The 20,727-nt window shown below is 46.1% G+C and overlaps 2 protein-coding genes across 4 annotated transcripts in view; one reads left to right on the top strand and one right to left on the bottom strand.

The window, feature by feature from the left end:
• Positions 1-11,458, bottom strand: part of DNAI1 (dynein axonemal intermediate chain 1) — a 162,026-nt gene extending 150,568 nt beyond the window's left edge. Inside the window, exons 1-2 of the mRNA XM_081316338.1 lie at positions 11,385-11,458; positions 3,948-3,992 (exon numbers count right to left, since the gene is read on the bottom strand). Coding sequence (XP_081172464.1) covers positions 3,948-3,992; positions 11,385-11,417 — 78 coding nt within the window. The 5' untranslated portion in view covers positions 11,418-11,458. The remainder of the gene's footprint in view (positions 1-3,947; positions 3,993-11,384) is intronic.
• Positions 11,459-11,914: 456 nt separating this feature from the next.
• The window catches only part of FAM219A (family with sequence similarity 219 member A), a 56,864-nt gene continuing 48,051 nt past the window's right edge, over positions 11,915-20,727 (top strand). For all 3 annotated transcript variants that reach the window (XR_014025293.1, XM_081319328.1, XM_081319327.1), the window contains exon 1: positions 11,915-12,125. Coding sequence is in view for 2 of the 3 variants with exons in the window: in XM_081319328.1 (XP_081175454.1) it covers positions 12,066-12,125 (60 nt within the window). In the remaining variant the exon portion in view is untranslated. The remainder of the gene's footprint in view (positions 12,126-20,727) is intronic.

Raw genomic sequence — 20,727 nt, 5'->3', positions numbered from 1 at the left:
CTCAGGGGTTGCCACAAAGAATGGGTCAACCTATTCCAAAGCACCAGAAGGCAAGACAAGAAACAATGGATGGAAACTAACCAAGGAGAGAAGCAACTTGGAATTAAGGAGGAATTTCCCGACAGCGAGAACAATCAATCAGTGGAATAACTTGCCTCCAGAAGTTGTGCGTGCTCCATCAGTGGAGATTTTCAAGAAGAAACTGGACAGCCATTTGTCCAAAATAGTGTAGGATCTCTGGCTTGAACAGGGGCTTGGATTAGATATCGTGGTGGCGAACCTATGGCCCTCTCTGTGGGCATGTGCGCCGTCGCCCCAGTCCTAGGCCTTCAGCTGGGTTTTATAAACCCTTTTCACTTTAGGACTCTGCTGCCGTGTGCAAAAAAAAAAAGTTTCAATCAATCAATCAATTTTAATTTCTCGCGGGGAAAAAAAAAGATCTCACAAAGTTGGAATTGATTGATTGAACTTTTTAGTCCCACCCAGTGTGCCGTTACCACCACAGCCACACCCACCCAATGGGCCATGCCCACCCAATGGGCCACGCCCACCCAATGGGCCACACCCACCCGGGTTTTGGGTTGCAGTTTGGGCACTCGGTCTCTAAAAGGTTCGCCATCACTGGATTAGAAGATCTCCAAGTTCCCTTCCAGCTCTGTTATTCTGTTATGAGAACAATTAATCGGTGGAACAACTTGCCTCCCGAAGTTGTGGGTGTTCGATCACTGAAGGTTTTTAAGAAGAGATTGGGCAGCCATTTGTCTGGGATGGTATAAGACAGGGGCCCCCAACCCCCGGTCCATGGACCGGTACCAGACCGTGGTATGCCAGCAAACGGTCCGCACAAACAAGCCCCATCTGTGGGATGCAGGCGGTACGCAAAACCACCCCACTCTCCGGTCCGTGGAAAAACCTTTCTCCATGGAACCAGTCCCTGGTGCTCAAAAGGATGGGGACCTCTGGTATAGGATCTCTTGCCCGAGCAGGGGGAATTAGACTAGAAGACCTCCCAGGTCCCTTCCAACTTCGATATTCTGCATTCTGGTAACAAGAGGAACCGATGAATTTAAATTTCTACTCCTAGTGACGTGAGGCATTGATTAAGACAAGCTCAGGGGCTGGAGGCAACTGTCCACTTTTGTTCACGAAGGCTACCCTGAGCAGAATTTCAAGTACATCTATTTTCCTCTTCAATCTAATCCTCCCAGGAGCTTTGCTTAAAACTGTCTGTCATGTGGGGATAGCCTCTGCAGTAATTAGATCACTCTCTGCCTGCCTTCCCTCCACGGGGATGGAGGGAATATCAATCAAAGGACTGCCCCACTCATTGTCCCAGCTTCACACAAAGCTAGCACAGAATCTTCAGGGGTTTCGGGGCGAATCTTGCAACCGTATGTTCAGGCTGACACGACAGTGCTGGGGAATGAATCCCGGAGCCTCGAGAGCGATTGTAACATATTGCTTCATTTGCTCATGGGCTACGGAGTTAAGAAGGACTTTTTTTTTTAGAAGGCACGCGGGAGTTCTGAAGAGCACATCAAAGTAGATCAGGTTCTGTAGGAAAGACCTTCAGCGTCAAAACACTCGGTCAAGGTAATCCACTTTGTAAGATTTAGCACGCCATTTGAAGGCAGCCTACTTGGATCCTGAATATTTAGAGCTCAAGGTTAAACTGGTGAGCTCCTTGGTGCTCCCTGAGCTGGGTTGCTTTCTTGCAGACGTTTCATGACCTAACTACGTAACATTATCAGTGACAGAGGTCCAACCCCTTGCCCAAACAGGAGACCCTACACCATTTCTGACAGATGGCAGTCAGAAAATTTCTCCTTATTCCCTAGGCTGAATCTCTCCTTGATCAGTTTCCATCCCTTGTTCCTTGTCTGGCCTTCAGGTGCTTTGGAAAATAGGTTGGCCCAATTGCTCTCTGTGGCAGCACCTCAAATATTGGAAAACTGCTATCCTGTCTCCCCTGGTCCTTCTCTTCACTAGACTACCTATGCGCGGTTCCTGTAACCGTTCTTCATGTGTTTTAACCTCCAGTCCCCTAATCATCTTTGTTGCTCTTCTCTAGAGGCTCAACATCTTTTTTTTATAGCGTGGAGATCAAAACTGGTTGCAGTACTCTAGGTGTGGCCTTACTAAGGCTTTATAGAGTGGTTTTAGTACCTCACGTGATCTTGACTGAATCCCTCTGTTAATGCAACTTAGGATTGCATTGCCTTTTTTGGCTGCCGCCCCACACTGTTGGCTCATATTTAATTGATCGTCCACTGAGACTCCAAGATCCCTCTCACCGTTACTGCTATTAAGCCTGGTTTCACCCAGTCTATATGTGTACTTTTGGTTTTTCTTGCCTAAGTGTAAGACTTTACTTTTCTCTACACTGAATTTCATTTTGTTAGACAGGGCCCAGTGTTCAAGTCTGTCAAGATCCATCTGGATCTTGAGCCTATCATCTAGGGTGTTGGCTATTCCTGCCAGCTTAGTATCATCTGATATATATATACATATATATACACATATATATATACATATATATACATATACATACACATACACATACACACAGTTTAAAAAAGAGGAACAAACAGCCACTACCACACACTTCTCCCAGAAGAACGAAGCTGAAGCCACCAGCCTGAGGATGACGGATAAGATTTCGTCAAAACATTGCTCTTATACCTTCAATTCTACATGGGGAAAAACCCGAATGACCAAAGATCCACATCAGAAAACATATATATACTTATGACAGCTCATTATTTGTGCAAATTATTCAAAAAAGCCTTGACAAATACTTAACATATATTTGCCTTGCCTTCTAGCTAATAAAAAGAGAGAAAGAACCTGTGGCTCAGGAAGTTAAAACACTGCCTAATATATAATCAGCCCAGGTTCGAATCTCAGATAAAGGGTATGACTGACTGATGAGAACATAAAGAGTTCGAAATGGCCATCTCAGCCTCCCAAATTCTTTATTAGCAATTTGAATAATTTGCACAAATAATGAGCTGTCATAAGTTGACTATATCCTGTAGATAAGCCTTGAGACAGGACAAAACAGGAATGAAAGAGTTAAGTAGCAAGGTGCTTTCAAAAAAGCCTTGACAAATACTTAACATATATTTGCCTTGCCTTCTAGCTAATAAAAAGAGAGAAAGAACCTGTGGCTCAGGAAGTTAAAACACTGCCTAATATATAATCAGCCCAGGTTCGAATCTCAGATAAAGGGTATGACTGACTGATGAGAACATAAAGAGTTCAAAATGGCCATCTCAGCCTCCCAAATTCTTTATTAGCAATTTGAATAATTTGCATCCTAGAGGAGATCAACCCTGACTGCTCTTTAGAAGGCCAGATCCTGAAGCTAAAACTCAAATACTTTGGCCACCTAATGAGAAGGAAGGACTCACTGGAGAAGAGCCTCATGCTGGGAAAGATTGAGGGCAATAGAAGAAGGGGACGACAGAGAATGAGGTGGCTGGATGGAGTCACTGAAGCCGTAGGCGTGAGCTTAGATGGACTCCAGAAGATGGTAGAGGACAGGATCTCTCTACTGCAATTGTCTCTTTGACTTTTTCGACCCTTCTGGAAATCTGATTAAAAAGAATTCAGCTGCCATAACAATGTAGAACTAATAATATCGCTCAATCTCCAAAATGCGTCCAATGGATTGTGCTTAAAGGTCAGACTTGAATATGTACATTTATTGCTTATCCAATTATTTTTGTTAACTTGGAACCTGCGAGGCTTATTCCCGAGTTTATTTACTTGGGACAGAGAAAGATCTGTGCATAAACAATCTAATTCAGAGTTTCTTTTCTTTTTTGTGGTCTACATTCAGAGAGTTAGACCACAAAGCCAAACGTACTTGAAGAAAAAAAACATCCATAGAGATTGTTGCGGTGACTTCAAAGAAAAATGCACTTAAAATTTAAACAGTTTACCCTTTTCCTGGTAGTTGATTTTGAAGGTCGAATTCCAATTTGACTCTAGAGAGAAGAGAAAATAAAATCGTAATTATTTTTTGGCGTGAGATCAGCGATCATCAAAATGGCGAGGTCTGCTAAAAGCTCACAATTCATTCCACAGAAATATTCCTAAAGTATTTCATTGTATGATCTACTACCAGCTCACCTCAACCAATACTTTTCTGGCAGCAACAAGCAGGGCTGATATGTGGAAAGCAGAACAGGTAGGCCTTGGGTTACGACCACAATTGAGCCTGAAGTTGCTGCTGCTAATTGAGACATTTATTAAATGAATTTCGCCCCATTTTATGACTTTCCTTGCCATCGTTATCCAGTGAATCACTGCAGTTGTTAAGTTAGCCCAGAGGTCTCCAATCTTTCCACACTCACAGCCTGGAGGGTAGGAGAGCAGTTTATAAATTGGTGCGCACGGGTGCGCGCGCAAACAGGACCACATGCAGCAGTGCGGCACTAGTGTCCCTATTCCTGCATGTGCAAATGGGCTGCGCACACCCGCCCGTCACTAGTGACCCCATTCGCCCTTGCAGAAACAGGCTGCGCACACCCAAACGGTGCTAGCAGTCCCGTTCGCGCCTGCACGCAAGCGCAAACGGGGCTATGGGTGCTAGCGCGAGTGGGGGGGGGGAGTGCATGCATACAAGTGTGAGCGCACCTGCCAGCCATTGCCACGGCCTGCTGACCAAGAGGCCATAGTCTAGTAGTGGGCCAGGACCCATAGCTTGGGGGGCCCTGGACTAGAAGATCTCCGAGGTCCCTTCCAAATCTATTATTCTGTTCCATTCCATTCCATTATATTATATTGTCCTGTCCTGGATTATTTTTTGTTCTAGTTTTTCCCCCCCAATATTTATTCTACTCTGGTCTATAGTGTATTCCAGAGGTCTCCAACCTCTCTGGGCTCGCAGCCCAGAGGGAAGGAGAGCAGCTTCTCCATTGGTGTGCACGTGGACACGCAAACAGGGCTGCACACACCAGCACGGCACTAGCAGCTCCATTCATGCATGCACAAATGGGCCTTACCTGCCCGCCCAGTGCTAGCGGCTCCATTTGTGGCTGTGGAAATGGGCCACAGACACCTGCCCAGCGCTACTGGCACTAGCGGCCTCGTTCATGCTTGCGCAAACAGGACACACACACACACACGGCAGTAGGGGCCCTGTTTGTGCATTTGCAAAGGGCCACACCCACCCACCCAGTGCTAGCGGTCCCATTTGTGCATGTGAAATGAACCACGCACACCCGCCCAGTGCTACTGGACCCATTTGCGCCCACACTCAAACGGGGCCGTGGGTGGTAGCATGAGTTGGGGGGAGTGCGTGCGTACACGTGCGCGCACCAGCCAGCCTTTGCCACAGCCTGCTGGCCAAGAGGCCACGGCCCTGTAGTGGGCTGCAGGTCGCGGCCCATAGGTTGGGGACCCCTGCTCTATCCTCTCTTCTCTTCTCTTCTCTTCTCTTCTCTTCTCTTCTCTTCTCTTCTCTGTCATGCCATGCCATGCCATTCCCTCTTACAGTGTTTTCTGCCCAATGGAAAACAGTGAAATACTCCCTCCTTCTCTCTTGGGTGCTGATAGTTCATCCCTGCATTTTCTGCCCATATAGGTTGGCACTAGTGCCAACTAGGCATGGGACAAAGCTGTAGGATTCCGGGATAACATCTGTGGATGATCCCACAAGCTCTGCTGGCTGAGGCATTCTGGGAGTTGAAATCCACAGGGCTTAAAGTGGCCAAGGTTGAAACCCCCCCCATTATAGACCATTGCCATAAAGTTTTGTATTTAAAAGTATGTTCTGGATACTAAGTCCGTGGCCAAGACCGAGTTCCCTACCCCGGGGCCAAATACCGAGTGTATCCTTCTATCTATACAACTGCTGGGGGTTCCGCCCTAAATATTCTAGCCGTTTTACAAACCTTCTGTAACTATTCTTTGTGAGTTACACTTTCCCTGGGTTTAAATCAGAAAATATTTTCTCCTCGCTAAAAACGTTAGGAAGAGAATTATGCTAGGGTGGCTTTTAACTCTCCCATTCTGACATTCCTTCTTAAATCCCATCTGTCTTTGCGGGTTGAAAGCCAGCTGGGAAGGTCACAAATGGAGATCATAGGACCCCAGGACACCGCAACCGTTGTTAACCACATGCCAGTTGCAAGACCCCAAATTTTGATCAATGTGATTATGCGGAAGCTGCAACCATTGTTAAGCGTGAGGACCAGTCAGAAGTCACTTTTTTTTTCAGTGCCGTTGTAACTATGACCAGTCCCTAAACAAATGGTTGTAAGTTGAGGACCAGCTAATTTCTGTGTTACTGTGAGCAATGGAGAAGGTGTCTTTAAAAAAAAAAGCAGGGGAAATTAGACACATTACAGCTAGTCCTCGACTTACAACAGTTCGTTTAGCGACCGTTTGACCCAGTACAACGGCACTGGGAAAAAGTGACTTATGACCGTTTTTCACACTTACAACCCTTGCAGCATCTCCGTGGTCACATGATCAAAATTGGGATGCTTGGCAACTGACTCGTATTTATGACCGTTGCAGCATCCCGGGGTCATGCGATCCCCTTTTGCGACCTTTGGACAAGCAAAGTCAATGGGGCAAGAAGCAATGGTTGGAAACTGACCAAAGAGAGAAGCAACCTGGAATTAAGGAGAAACTTCCTGACAGTGAGGACAATCAACCAGTGGAACAGCTTACCCCCAGAAATTGTGGGTGCTCCATTACAGGAGCTTTTTAAGAAGAGACTGGACGATCACCTGTCTGAGATGGTATAGGTTCTCCTGCTTGAGAAGGGGGCTGGACTAGAAGACCTCCGAGGTCCCTTCCAACTCTATTCTATTCTATTCTAAGTACAGGGCGGGGGGGAAACTAGAACAGAAAATAATCTAGGACAGGACAGGGCAATATAATATTGATTGATTGATTGATTGATTGATTGATTTGATTTGATTTGATTTGTATACCGCCCTTCTCCCGAAGGACTCAGGGCGGTGGAACAGGGACATAAATACCAAAATACCCAAAATAAAGAAATTAAAAACAAATTAAACCCTAGTGCCCAAATGCAGAAAAGAAATTACATTAAAACAATAATTAAAACAAAACCCATCAGACCAGGCCGGCTAGTTCAAACAAATACGGTAGGTTTTTAGGTCGCGTCGGAAGGAGCGAAGGTCGGGAGCCATCCGGAGCTCAACCGGTAAACGGTTCCACAGGTCAGGAGCACCCACAGAGAACGCCCTCCCCCTGGAGTGGAGGAGGGATGGAATAATGGATAATGGAATGGAACAGAATAATAGAGTTGGAAGGGACTTTGGAGATCTTTTAGTCCAGGTGTAATACGTTACACCAGGGGTCCCCAAACTATGGGCCACGGCCCACTACCGGGCTACAGCCTCTTGGCCAGCGGGCCACGGCAATGGGTGGCCACTCCCCCCCCACATTCACGCTAGCACCCGCAGCCCCATTTGCCCATGCGAGCGGGTGTGAATGGGACCGCTAGCATCGGGTGGGTATGCGCGGCCCATTTGCAGATGTGCGAACGGGGCTGCTAGTGCTGCGCTGGTGTGCCTGTCTGCGCACGCGTGTGCCGATTTGGAAGCTGCTTTCTTTCCCTCTGGAAAAGTTGGAGACCTCTGTTCTAGTCCAATCCCCTGCTAAGGCAGGAGAAACTATACCTCTTCAGACTGGAGGTCTGTCCCCAAAATGAAAAAGCAATGTCTGAGTTGCAACTATCTATCTGCGTGAATTAAAGCATTTCTTGGACTTAGGTTGCGGAAGGAAAATATTTCTTGGAATATCTGCAAGTCAGCTATACCATTGGCTCTGTAAATTTCATCTATTTCTACTCATACCCTGTTTTTTATTCCGAAGAGCTAACAGCATTTAAAGCCCACAACAGGGCTCCTCATAAAATATGCATAGAATTGTAACATAAAAGTTTTACTTATAGGCTTGAGAGATTTTTTTTTAAAAAAATCTATCTATAAAAACCTGTCTCTGAAATATACTGCCCACTTGTTAGCTAATTACAGGCTTTGGATTAATAATGCATTCGCACAATTCTTCCTACGGAAATGCATTAAGGAGGGATTTGGTGGTGACGAGGCCTCTGGGAATCACTGGGAAGAACTGCCCTCGTAGCACAGGAAAAAAACAGGCAAAACAAGAGAGATTTTATGTCCGAATAAGGTAAGACGATCCAGGGAGAACAAAGCAGATGGAATAACTCTGGTATAACAGGACGAAAAGCTAAATTACGGTTAAAACAGAGAAACAAAATAAACATAAGGTTTTGCTTTTTTTTCCAAGTAGCACAATGGACAAGCTTCACATTTACTCCCGAACCCCATAAAGGTCGGTAACAATGGGAGCAGGAGAACGGATCGTCTTTGAGTACAGATAGTCCTCAACTTATGACCACAATTGAGCCCAACATTTCTGCTGCTAAGTGAGACATTTTGTTAAGTGAGTTTTGCCTCTCTTTATGACCTTTCTTGCAACAGTTGTTAAGGGAATCACTGCAGGGAAATGTGCACGCACGTGGTCTATGCATGCATGCGCAAATGCGCAAGTGCACAATGGTGGCACATGTGCAGACACAAGTGGGCTGTGTGCACCCATGGCATGCGCACGGATGCCTGTGCACATGTGCAAGTGGGCCATGCCCCCCCATGGCATGCGTGCTAGCACGGCCGCAAACACAAACAGGCCGCCAGTGCCCACGTAATGCTCGTGGCGGTGCTAGTGTCCCCGCACATACGCAAATGGGGCCACTAGTGCCTGCACAGTGGTGTGGTCGCGAGTGGGGCAGGGCTCACTAGCTATTTCCAGGGCCTGGTGGCCAACAGCTGCGTCCCAGCACCAGGCCGCAGACCGTAAGTTGGGGACCCCTACTCTAGAGGCTTGATGGCTCAAATGAGGCTGGTCAATTAAGGAACACATTCCAAACTCAGTCTGTTCAAACTACATACAGGCAGTCCTCGACTTACGACAATTGAGCCCAAGATTTCAGTTGCTAAGCGAGACAGTTGTTAAGCGAGTTTTGCTCCCTTTTACGACCTTGCTTGTCACAGTTGTTCAGCGGATCACTGCAGTTGTGAAGATAGTCACATGGTTGTTAAGGGAATCTGGCTTCCCCCATTGGCTTTGCTTGTCAGTGGGTCACAAAAGGCGATCGCGTGACCTTTTACAAATTTTTTTAACCCCGGTTGTTAAGTGAAGCACTGCAGTTATGAATGAGTCATTAGGTGAATCTGGCTTCCCCCGTTGACTGTGCTTGCCAGAAGCCAGCTGGGAAGGTCACAACTGGTGATCACGTGACCCTGGGACAGTGCAACCGTCATAAACACAAGTCAGTTGCCAAGCACCCTAATTTTGATCACATAAATGGTTGTAAGTTGTGGACTACCTGTATAAAATGTTTCTTTTTTTTAAGGGGGTCTTCTTGCCTCGTGTCTTCTTACTTATGCATAAATAAATATTAATCTCCCTTTCTCTCTCAGCTCCTATTTTGGCAAAGGAACACTGGGCTAAGAACCTTGCCATGGTTTATTGCTTACAATCCCACATCACTTCTGCTTATTTAACAGGTGTGGCAAAATGCTCTTGGTGGCATCGTGCTACAGGCAGTCCTCGACTTACAACCACAGCAGAGCTCCATATTGCTGTTGTTAATTGAACTTTGTCCCATTTTATGCCCTTTCTTGCCACCGTTGTTAAGTGAATCGCTGTAGTTGATAAGTTAATCCGGTTGTCAAGTGAATATGGCCTCCCCATTGGCTTTGCTTATCGGAAGGTTACAAAAGGGGAATCACTTGACTTTGGGACATTGCAACGGTCGTAAGTATGAACCAGCTGCGAAGCATTTGAATTTCGATCCCATGATCATGGTGATGCTACAAAAGTCGAAATTATGAGAAAGGGTCATCGCTCACTTTTTTTCAGTGCCGTTGTAACTTTGAACGGCCACTAAATGAACTGCTGCATGTTGAGGACTACCGATGCCAGTAGCTGCCAATTGAGGTACTGCTGCCCCTAAAGACATGGATTGACCACAGCTTGACCAATGCTCTGAAGTACCAGTAACTGCAGTGCAAAGGAAAGGCCGATCCAGCTATCCTCAGATGTGACTTACAGGAAGAACTGATGGTTAGAAACTCTTTCGAAGACTGCCAGGATCCAGCTGGACTTGAAGATGGGCAGAAGTGAAAAGTGGTCCAACCTGCCAGTGACTCTCGAACCGCAGAAGTCCTCAAAGGGACCCCCTGCCAGGCCGTTCCTTTCCTTGTGAACAACTCATTTTCAACGAGGGTTGTGATGAAAGGGATTTGGTCACCCTTCATCGCTTTAGGCAGGTTAGACAGGACGGCCAGTGAAAGAGTGTTGCATTTTTGTTCCATTTCTGTGCCTCCTTACAGGCGGCAGCACAGAGATGCTCCAAGAGGTACTGCTGGTTCAAGTGGAAAGGGGGCCAGCAGGAAAGCCCGGCCTGATTTAAACCAGATAGGAAATCATCAAAAGGAGGAGGAGCATTGAAAGACACAGACATTTCGACCCAAAGTCAACAGTGAAATGGGCAGCCTATACATTTAGTAAATTGCAGTGTATGCCTCCCAGCATACACAGAGGACAGCACAGCAGGAGGCTGATATGCAGATCAGCAGAGGGGTTGGACAGCTCTGGTCGATAACTGCTCACTCAGGATAAGCCTAATGACTTAAGCTGTTGACAGCCCCAGGCATGGTCAGCCTGGTGGGAAGCCAGGATCTACACCCATTGTCACCTGCATTGGCAGGAAGCCCAGGTTTGAACTGATTGGATGCCATCCACCTGGGCAGGTACAAATAGACGCCAGGCTTCCCTGTTTCCCCAGTTCGTTCTGTTCAGAATAAACTCATCTTTACCCCAGCTCTGTGTCCGTCTCTATGTGAAGCACGCGACTTTACATAAATATCGTTCAATTAATATTGTAAGCCTCTCCAAATTATTCTGTGGTCAGATGGGTGGTCAATAAATTTTACGATAGATAGATAGATAGATAGATAGATAGATAGATAGATAGATAGATAGATAGATAGATAGATGATATAAGATTAGATAGATAGATAGATAGATAGATAGATAGATAGATAGATGTGTGTGTATGGTGTGTGTGTGTGTGTGTGTGATTAGAGATAGATTGATAGACAGACAGTCAGACAGACAGATTTTTCCTGGAGTCTGATTTAGGCTCGAGGGTTTTACGTGGCCGTTCATTCCATTCTGGAGGCAGAGAAGCCGCGGCTCCACTGGAGAAACCTTTGGTGCGCCAACAGGATGACGTCACCAGGTGGCGCGATGGCGTCACGGAGACGTCACGCACCCCCCCCACCACCCCCACCCCCGTCCCCTACCTGCTTGCGCTGGTAGAGATGCTTCCCGGGCATGTCGAGAGCAGCGCGGCCGCCTCAGCCGCGGCCGTCCTTTTTAATCGCCCTGCTCGTCAGCTGCCGGAAGTTGACTCCGGCAGCCCTGGCAACCAACCGGAAGTTACCATAGAGGCCGCTGCTGAAGGCGAGAAGGGCCCTCGATCTAAGGCACAGCGCTGCCATCTTTCCCTCACTTTCTGCCCCTCGTGTTTTTTTTTTCCCCCTTTCTGTTTCCCTTCCCCAGCGAGGATTTCGGGCCACGGGGAGCCCTCTTGAGTGGGTTGAAGAAGTGGCGAGACGGGACGGAGGGGGGGGGGAAACAAAGCGAACCGCATCCCGAGCGGATCCACCCGTGAGGAGGGAGGCCTCCCCGCCCCCTCGTGACTATGCAAATGAGGCGAGCCGGGCGCTGCTTCGACCGCCGGGCGCTGCGCAGGCGCGCTGTGCTCCCTCTCCCCCTCCCTGCGGGCTGCGTCGGCGCACGCGCAGTGGCGTCAGCGAGCGGGGCAGCCGGGGCAGGGCGGGGGGCTGAGTCACGGCGGCGGGCGGCTCCGGCTCTGGTGGCGGGATGAGGCGGGCGGCGGCGGCGGGCGATCCCCGGCCTCAGTGAGGCTGCCGAGGCCTTCTTCCCGGTCCCTCCCTCCTTCTCTTCGGCCCGCCGGCACCATGATGGAGGAGATCGACCGCTTCCAGGTGCCCGCCGTGCGCGCCGAGATGCAGCCGTTGGTGAGTGACGGGGGGGGGGAGGGGAGAAAAAGCTGGTCCCCCCCCGAAAGCCCCCCCGCTGCCTCCCCTCCCTCCTTCCCCCCCCCGCCAGGCGCCCCCGGTTGGGCACGACCCGCCAGTGCAGCTCCGGCGGGAGGGGAGGGGGAGGCCGATGACGTCACCCTCTCCTCCCCGCGGGTCTCCCTCGCTCTCCCCCCTCCCTTCCCGGGGAGCTGTCCGCCGCCCTGGTGCTGAACGCGGCTCCGCTCCAACGGCCAGCAGCTGGTGGCTTTCCCAGAGGGGAGGGGAGGGGAGGGGAGGGGAGGAGACGGGTGGGGGGCTCGGATCCCCTTCTCTCCGCCTCACCTCCTCCTACCCACCCACCCACCCACCCCCCAGCCTCGCCCGTGGTATCCCGCGTTTGGACCCGCTGCCCTCTTCTTCCCCACCCGGCCTGGGGTTTTTATTTTTATTTTTTTATTTTAATTCCATTTGTATCCCGCCCTTCTCCGAAGACTCAGGGCGGCTTACAAGCTTAGCAGTAGCCTTCATTCTATGTATATGCCTGCTTGTTAGGGCTTTCACACACAGACCCCCAAGCGGCATTATTACAAAGTCAGCTTAATTGCCCCCAACAATCTGGGTCCTCATTTTACCTACCTCAGAAGGATGGAAGGCTGAGTCAACCTTGAAACGGCGGGGGCGCATTCTCTGCCTGCCTTTTCTGGGCATCGAAAGGAGGGCTTTGGTGGAGACCGGTTCAAGATGCAGAAGCCGAGCTGGTTGGGTTGAATCCCGGATGGAGGAGCGGGAGGCGCCTTGGGCTGCTTTCCAGGCCAGGCTGATCGTTCCCATCAGTCAGAATAGAGCTGAAAGGGACCTTGGAGGTCTTCTACTCCAACCCCCTGCTCAAGCAGGGGACCCTGCACCAATGGCTGTCCAGGCTCTTTCTGAAAGCCTCCAGTGATGGAGCACTTCTGGTGGCAAGCCGTTCCGCTGGTGAATTGTTCTGTCAGGAAGTTTCTCCTTAATTCCAGATTTCTTCTCTCCTTGGTTTGTTTTCATCCAGTACTTCTTGCCTTGCCTTCTGTGTCTTGTCTTATTTCTTGTCTTGCCATGCTAGGGACACTGTTGCCAATGCACCCCATCACAAGCCTTGATGATGTTACCTAGGTTGGTAACGCCATGTGTGCAAGAAAACATTAGTACCCCTGTACACAGGTAATCCTCGACTTACGACATTTCATTTAGGGACCCTTCAGAGTTACAACTGCACTGGCAAAAGTGGCTTAGGACCCTTTCCCACCATTGCAGTGTCCTCATGTTCACATGATCAAAATCCGGATGCTTGGCAACTGACTCGTTTATGATGGTTGGAGTGTCCTGGGGTCATGTGATCTCCTTTTGCGACCTTCTGACAAGCAAAGTCAAGGGGGAAGCCGGATTCATTTAACAACCGTGTGATTAACTTAACAGCTGCAGTGATTCGCTGAACAACGGTGGCAAGAAAGGTCGTAAAATGGGGCAAAGCTCACTTAGCTATCTCACTTGGCAAGAGAAATTTGGGGCTGTATTGTGGTCGTAAGTCGAGGATTACTTGTAAAAGGCGTATTTCCTCATAAAGTTCCTTGTCTCTCCCCCCCCCTCCCCCCGTAGGAAGTTCTCTGCCCTTTGCAAGGCAGCGAGGTCATGGCATCTGGCCCTCTCAATTCCTGGCAAATAGATGGGGAAGAAATGGAGGTAGTGACAGATTTTATTTTCCTGGGCTCCAAGATCACTGCAGATGGGGACTGTAGCCAAGAAATTAAAAGACGCTTGCTCCTGGGGAGGAAAGCCATGGCAAATCTAGACAGCACATTAAAAAGCAGAGACATCACCCTGTCAACAAAAATGCGTATAGTCAAGGCTATGGTCTTCCCAGTTGCAATGTATGGCAGTGAAAGTTGGACCATAAGAAAGGCTGAGCGCAAAAGAATTGAGGCCTTTGAACTATGGTGCTGGAGAAGACTTCTGCGAGTCCCTTGGACTGCAAGGCGATCAAACCGGTCAGTCCTAGAGGAGATCAACCCTGACTGCTCTTTAGAAGGCCAGATCCTGAAGTTGAAACTCAAATACTTTGGCCACCTAATGAGAAGGAAGGACTCACTGGAGAAGAGCCTAATGCTGGGAAAGGTGGAGGGCAATAGAAGAAGGGGACGACAGAGAATGAGGTGGCTGGATGGAGTCGCTGAAGCAGTAGGCGTGAGCTTAAATGGACTCCAGAAGATGGTAGAGGACAGGAAGGCCTGGAGGAAGGTTGTCCATAGGGTCGCGATGGGTCGGACACGACTTCGCAGCTAACAACAACAACAACGAGGTCTTTTAAACACGGGGGTGGGTGGGGGTGGAATTCTGTCCTTGTCTTTTCTCTGCATTACAGATCACATTTTCCCACCTTGCAAAGATTTCTCAGTGAGATGCTGCTTCTCCTCTCTCAGAGTGCAAACCATTGACTGATGCGTGTGTATTTATTTATTAAATTTGTATGCTGCCCCTCTGGCTCTTCCAGATGACTCTTCTAGGTTTGGGCATAGCAGTAGAAGCCATTAGATTGAGGTCTTTTTCCCTGTAGCATTCAAGTGGTCCTCCCCTTATAACCATTAGTTTAATGACTGTAGTTACAACAGCACAGGGGGGGGGGGAATGACTGATGACCATTTTTCCCACTTAACAACTATTGTCTCAACCTCGTGGTCACGTGACCAAAATTCAGGCGCTTGGCAAAGTGGCATATATTTATGGCAGTTGCATGTCCAGGTATCATGTAGTTGCCATTTGCATCCTTCCCAGCCAGCTTCCAATAAGCAAAGTCAATGAGGGAAGCTGGAGTCGCTTAATGACCGCATGATTCGCTTAGGAACCGCAGTTATTTGCTTAAGAAGTGCAGCACAAAGGTTGTAAAATCGGGCAAAACCCAACCACTGCCTTGCTTAGCAACGGAAATTTGGGTTCAACTGTTGTTGAGTCGAGGGATACCCCTGTCTGTTTCTGTGTGGATGAGTGGCAGTTTCTTTTTTTTAATGTAAATTTTATTGGATTTTTATAAGGGTGGGGAGGAAAATGAAGGGATAGGGTGTGGGGTTGGGATAGCGGGAAAGTTGGAGGAGGGGTTGGGGTTTTCCCCGATTACATTCAATATTTAGCAAATAGCATCTTGTCTGGGTTGATATATATCAATAGAGGTAGTAAGAATAATGGTTGATAACAATAATAGATATAGCAAATTATAGTAAACAATGTTAAATTTTCAATCTATAATATTTTTCTTAGTAGAATAAGGTCAAAAATAAGTATAACATTCCTTTCTCTCTAATTCGTTTGTCTAGCCATTGATAAAATTTATTCCAGGTTCTATAGTAGACTAAATGCTCTTTTTCTTTAATCTCTAAAGTTAATGACGGGCAGTTTCTTATCTGGGTTTGTGTCAGATGACAAAGGAGAAGATTTTCTCTCCTGCCGGTGTACTAGTTGTGCCAGATGTTTTGGGAAGGAAACAGGCATCCCTCTTGTCCTTTATCTTGTACGTATGTGTGTATATATAAGTGCAGGTAATCCTTGACTTCTGACCACCATGCATCCCAAAATTTCTGTTGCTAAGTGAGACAGATGTTAAGGGAATTTGGCCCCACTTTACTGCCTGTCTTACCCTCAGTTGTTAAGTGAATCCCTGCAGTTGTTAAGTTAGTCACGCCGTTGTTAAGTGAATCTTGGGTTCCCCATTGACATTGCCTTTCAGAAGGTCACAAGGGGATCACATGACCCTGGGACACTGCAGCCGTCATAAATAATTTTGATCATGTGACACCCCCCCACCACCACCCCCCCCCCAGGGTGCTACAATGGTTGTGTGACAAATGGTCATGTCATTTTTTTTCAGTGCTGTTGTAACTTTCAAACCGTCACTAAACGAACTGTTGTAAGTCGAGGACTGCCTGTCCTCCCCTATGGATCCTACTTAGGCATTGAGGTTTTTTTGAGTAACTTCTCAGTCTGGCAATATGTCTTCTTTATCTCTTGTTATAGTGGCCGAATGTTTCCACTGTGTTCGAATATACCAGCCTGGAAACCGATATGATGCAATGGGGGTGGCCGAGAAATATTTGAAATAAAGAATAATCATTTATGCATGGCACAATAAAGATGGCTGTTTGCTCTGTTTCCCTCTCTTGAAAGTTTTTGATATCAGTTTTATTTATTTTTATTTATTTTAATTCCATTTATATCCCGCCCTTCTCCGAAGATTCAGGGCGGCTTACAAGCTTAGCAGTAGCCTTCATTCTATGTATATGCCTGCTTATTAGGGCTTTCACACACACCCCAAGCGGCATTATTACAAAGTCAGCTTAATTGCCCCCAACAATCTGGGTCCTCATTTTACCTACCTCGGAAGGATGGAAGGCTGAGTCAACCTTGAGCCTGGTGGGACTCGAACCTGCACTAATTGCAGGCAGCTGGTGTTACTTAAGGAGGCATTAGCCCACTGCTCCACCAAGGCTCCTTTAACTGCAGATCCCGGTAACTTAAAAACCACTGAAGCATCGAAGTTTCTTTCTGACTTAACCATACTCCCTTATCCTTGCTTAAATATGTGGATCTAAGCCTGTAATGGTTTAGTAATAAAAACCATAGCCAGATTATTCCAATAGCAGTGATTACCTTATTATAATAAAAATGTTCAAACCGTGATGTTGGAGTTTCAATATTCAGACGGCTAATTTTTGAGGCTTGGGGAAAAATTGTAGCTCACAAGTGGTATTTGACTCCCATCTTTAGCAGCATTGCTGAAAATTGCCCAGCTTTTCATTCTGAAACAACTTTGCTGCTTAAAATCGGCTTCAGTATTTCTTTTAATTATGATACTCTTATTTTATCCTTTTGACCTTGAGTTGATATATATTCTATATTTTATAGTAAATATATAAAGTATATATTGCTATGTTTTGAAAGTTGCTCTGAACTATTTATAGAGAGAAGCAACATAGGCTTGTTGTAACATCAAATGATTAATGAAAATTAAAAACTGCAACTAAAATTAGAGGAAGAAATTGATGCCAAAAATGACAAAACGGGCAGACCAGGCTGCAGAGGACAAGATACAAAGCAAAAAAAACCCACTAATCATTGTTGACTGGAAATCTTGCTCGGTCTTCTTGTTATTTCTGGCAGATGTTGCTTCCGTATTTTGCAATGATTTATTGCAAGTCTGAAAGCTTATTTAAGAGAACCTACACTGTGGATTTTGGGCAGTAGATTCCATTCTTGAGCAGTGTCCAAACTGGTTTATCAGTTATTCCGTTCCAGCTTCTGTTTTCTTTCATGGTGATTTGCTTGGATTTGATTTATAATATATAGCTTGCTTTCTTTCTTTCTTTCTTTCTTTCTTTCTTTCTTTCTTTCTTTCTTTCTTTCTTTCTTTCTTTCTTTCTCTTTCTTTCTTCCCTTTCTTTTCCCTTCCTCCCTCCCTCCCTCCCTCCTTTCTTTCTTTCTTTCTTTTTCTTTTTTCCTTCCTTCCCTTCCTCCCTCCCTCTCACCTTCTTCCTTCCTTCTCTCCTTCCTTCCTTCTGTTGCTCCTTCTTTTCCTCCCTCCCTCCTTCCCTCTCTTTTCTTTCTTTCTTTCTTTCTTTCTTTCTTTCTTTCTTTCTTTCTTTCTTTCTTTCTTTCTTTCTTTCTCTTTCTTTTTTTCCTTTCTTTTCCTTTCCTCCCTCCCTCCTTTTTTTCTTTCTTTCTTTCTTTCCTTCCTTCCCTTCCTCCCTCCCTCTCACCTTCTTCCTTCCTTTCCTTCCTTCCTTCTGTTGCTCCTTCTTTTCCTCCTTCCCTCTCTTTCCTTTCTTTCTTTCTTCTTTCTTTCTTTCTTTATTTATTTATTTATTTATTTTTCTTTCTTTCTTTCTTCTTTCTTTCTTTCTCTTTCTTTTTTCCTTTCTTTTCCCTTCCTCCCTCCCTCCTTTCTTTCTTTCTTTCTTTTTCTTTTTTCCTTCCTTCCCTTCCTCCCTCCCTCCCTCTCACCTTCTTCCTTCCTTCTCTCCTTCCTTCCTTCTGTTGCTCCTTCTTTTCCTCCCTCCCTCCTTCCCTCTCTTTCCTTTCTTTCTTTCTTTCTTCTTTCTTTCTTTTGTTCTTTTTCTTTCTTTCTTTCTCTTTCTTTTTTCCTTTCTTTTCCCTTCCTCCCTCCCTCCTTTTTTTCTTTCTTTCTTTTTTTCCTTCCTTCCCTTCCTCCCTCCCTCTCACCTTCTTCCTTCCTTCTCTCCTTCCTTCCTTCTGTTGCTCCTTCTTTTCCTCCTTCCCTCTCTTTTTCTTTCTTTCTTTCTTTTTTCTTTCTTTCTTTCTTTCTTTCTTTCTTTCTTTCTTTCTTTCTTTCTTTCTTTCTTTCTTTCGATTTTCATTCTTTATGATTGCTTCTGCAAAGAGTATGGTGGCACCTCAGTACTCAAGTGCTTTGAAACTCATTGAATTTGATACTCAACGCATTTTGACCGGAAAATGTTTGTTTGGTTTTCAATCTACAAGCCAGAACTTGTCGATGTCGGCTGCCTTGTGTCAGCCACTACCTTATTCTTGATGGGAAAATTTTCTTTGAAACTCATCATTTTTGATACTCATCGCACCTCCCAGCCCCAATTAACAGTGACTATCCGGTGCTACTGTGTATTCCCAGTCTCAAGATAGCAATCTCTGGTTTTTAATGGCTTCACTTGCATGCTCCTATCTTCAATCCTGGATGTTCAAGGTCAGATTGAATCAGAGAAGGTTGAAGGAGAGCTTCTTTCTAACGTTGTCCTCCTATGTCAAATAAAAGCCCATCGTGTCAAGATGCCTGGGAATTTTAATGTAATCTGTCTAAAGGGATATCATGGAAGGATGCCAGTGTTAAGGGAAATGAAAGGAATCGTGGGTGCCCATCTAAAATATATCAACATCTAATTCCTCATTTACTTGTTCCCATGCATAATGTGTCTTTTGTAGCCTTTTCCCTCCATCAATCAGTTTAAAAAAGAAAAACTTGCAGCGCTCATTAACCGGAAGCAGCAGAAATCCTGACTTCCCCAAGGACAAGAAATATCTCCAGGGAAAAATGGAGGCTATCACGATTTGATTTGCTATGCCAAATTTTCTCAGATAAGCAGATATGGAAATGAAGATGTCATGCTTGCTCTTAGCGAGCCTTTGTGATATTGTTGAATTCAGAATAACAAGAGTTGGAAGTGACCTTGGAGGTCTTCTAGTCCATCCCCCTACTCCAGGGGTAGGCAACCTCGGCTCTTTTATGACTCATGGACTTCAACTATGCTGACTCAGGAATTCTGGGAGTTGAAGTCCATGAGTCGTAAAAGAGCCGAGGTTGCCTACCCCTGGCCTACTCAAACAAGGGACCCCATGCCATTCTGAACAAATGGCTGTCCAATTTTTTTCTTGGAAAAACCTCCAGCGATGGAGCATCCACAACCAGGGAAGCTGCTTAATTGTTTTCCACAGTCAATTTCACTCTCAAAATTTCTCATGTCTAAGGTTGATTCTCTGCTTGATTAGTTGCCATTCTTTGCTTCTTGTCCTGCCTTCTGGGTGCTTTGGAGAATAGGTTGACACCCCCCCTTCTTTGTAGCAGCCCCTCAAATATTAGAACACTGCTATCAAGTCACCCCCTAGTCCTTCTTTTCTCTAAACTAGCCATATCCAGTTCCTGCAACCGTTCTTCATATGTTTTGGCCTCCAATTCCCTAATCATCTTTGCTGTTCTTCTTTGCACTGTCTCTCTACATTTTATTTTATTTTATTTTATTTTGTATCGTCACATCCCAAAATGGATGCAATATTCCAAGGCTTACCAAGGCATTATAAAGCAGTACTAACACTGGGCTTGAGAAGAAACTTCATAGTGGGGTGCTGGCTTGATTTGGGTAATAGGGTTTAATTGCCCTCTCGTCTCTCTCGCTTACAAGGCACTCAAATTGCTTTGGTTCCCCACCTTCCAGCCAGCTGGAATAGAACTATCAGCACTTATTCTCAGCATAGGGTGTCTTACAAAGGAGGTGGCAGGTGGCAGCCAATTTGCCTTACGGATTTGGGGATCTAAAACCAGCTGGATTGCAGGATAAAGTGGAAAACCCTTACTGCGCCACTGAAAACTGAGCTTTTTAGGGGAGGAGATCATTTTGCAGGCTGCTTCGGAACCATCTCCCCCTTTAAAGGAATAGAATTTGGAATGGAATGGAATAGAATAGAATAGAATCAGAAAGAAGAGGGAATGGAGTGGAGTAAAGTAGAATAAAATAGAGAGAAGGAATAGAGTAGAATAGAATAGGAATAGAATATAATAGAATCAGAAAGAAGAGGGAATGGAGTGGAGTAAAGTAGAATAGAATAGAGTAGAGTAGAGTAGAGTAGAATAGAATAGAATAGAATAGAATAGAATAGAATAGAATAGAATAGAATAGAATAGAATAGAAAGAAGGAATGGAATAGAATAGAATAGAATCAGAAGAGGGAATGGAGTGGAGTAAAGTAGAATAGAATAGAGAGAAGGAATGGAGTAGAATACAAACGAATTAGAATTAGAATAGAATAGAATAGAATAGAATAGAATAGAATA

The sequence above is a fragment of the Vipera berus genome (genome assembly GCF_964194415.1).
Source record: "Vipera berus genome assembly, chromosome: 2".
Classification (NCBI taxonomy): Eukaryota; Metazoa; Chordata; class Lepidosauria; order Squamata; family Viperidae; genus Vipera; species Vipera berus.
The sequence above is the reverse complement of the archived record's forward strand: the minus strand, read 5'-3'. Positions and strand labels throughout refer to the sequence as shown.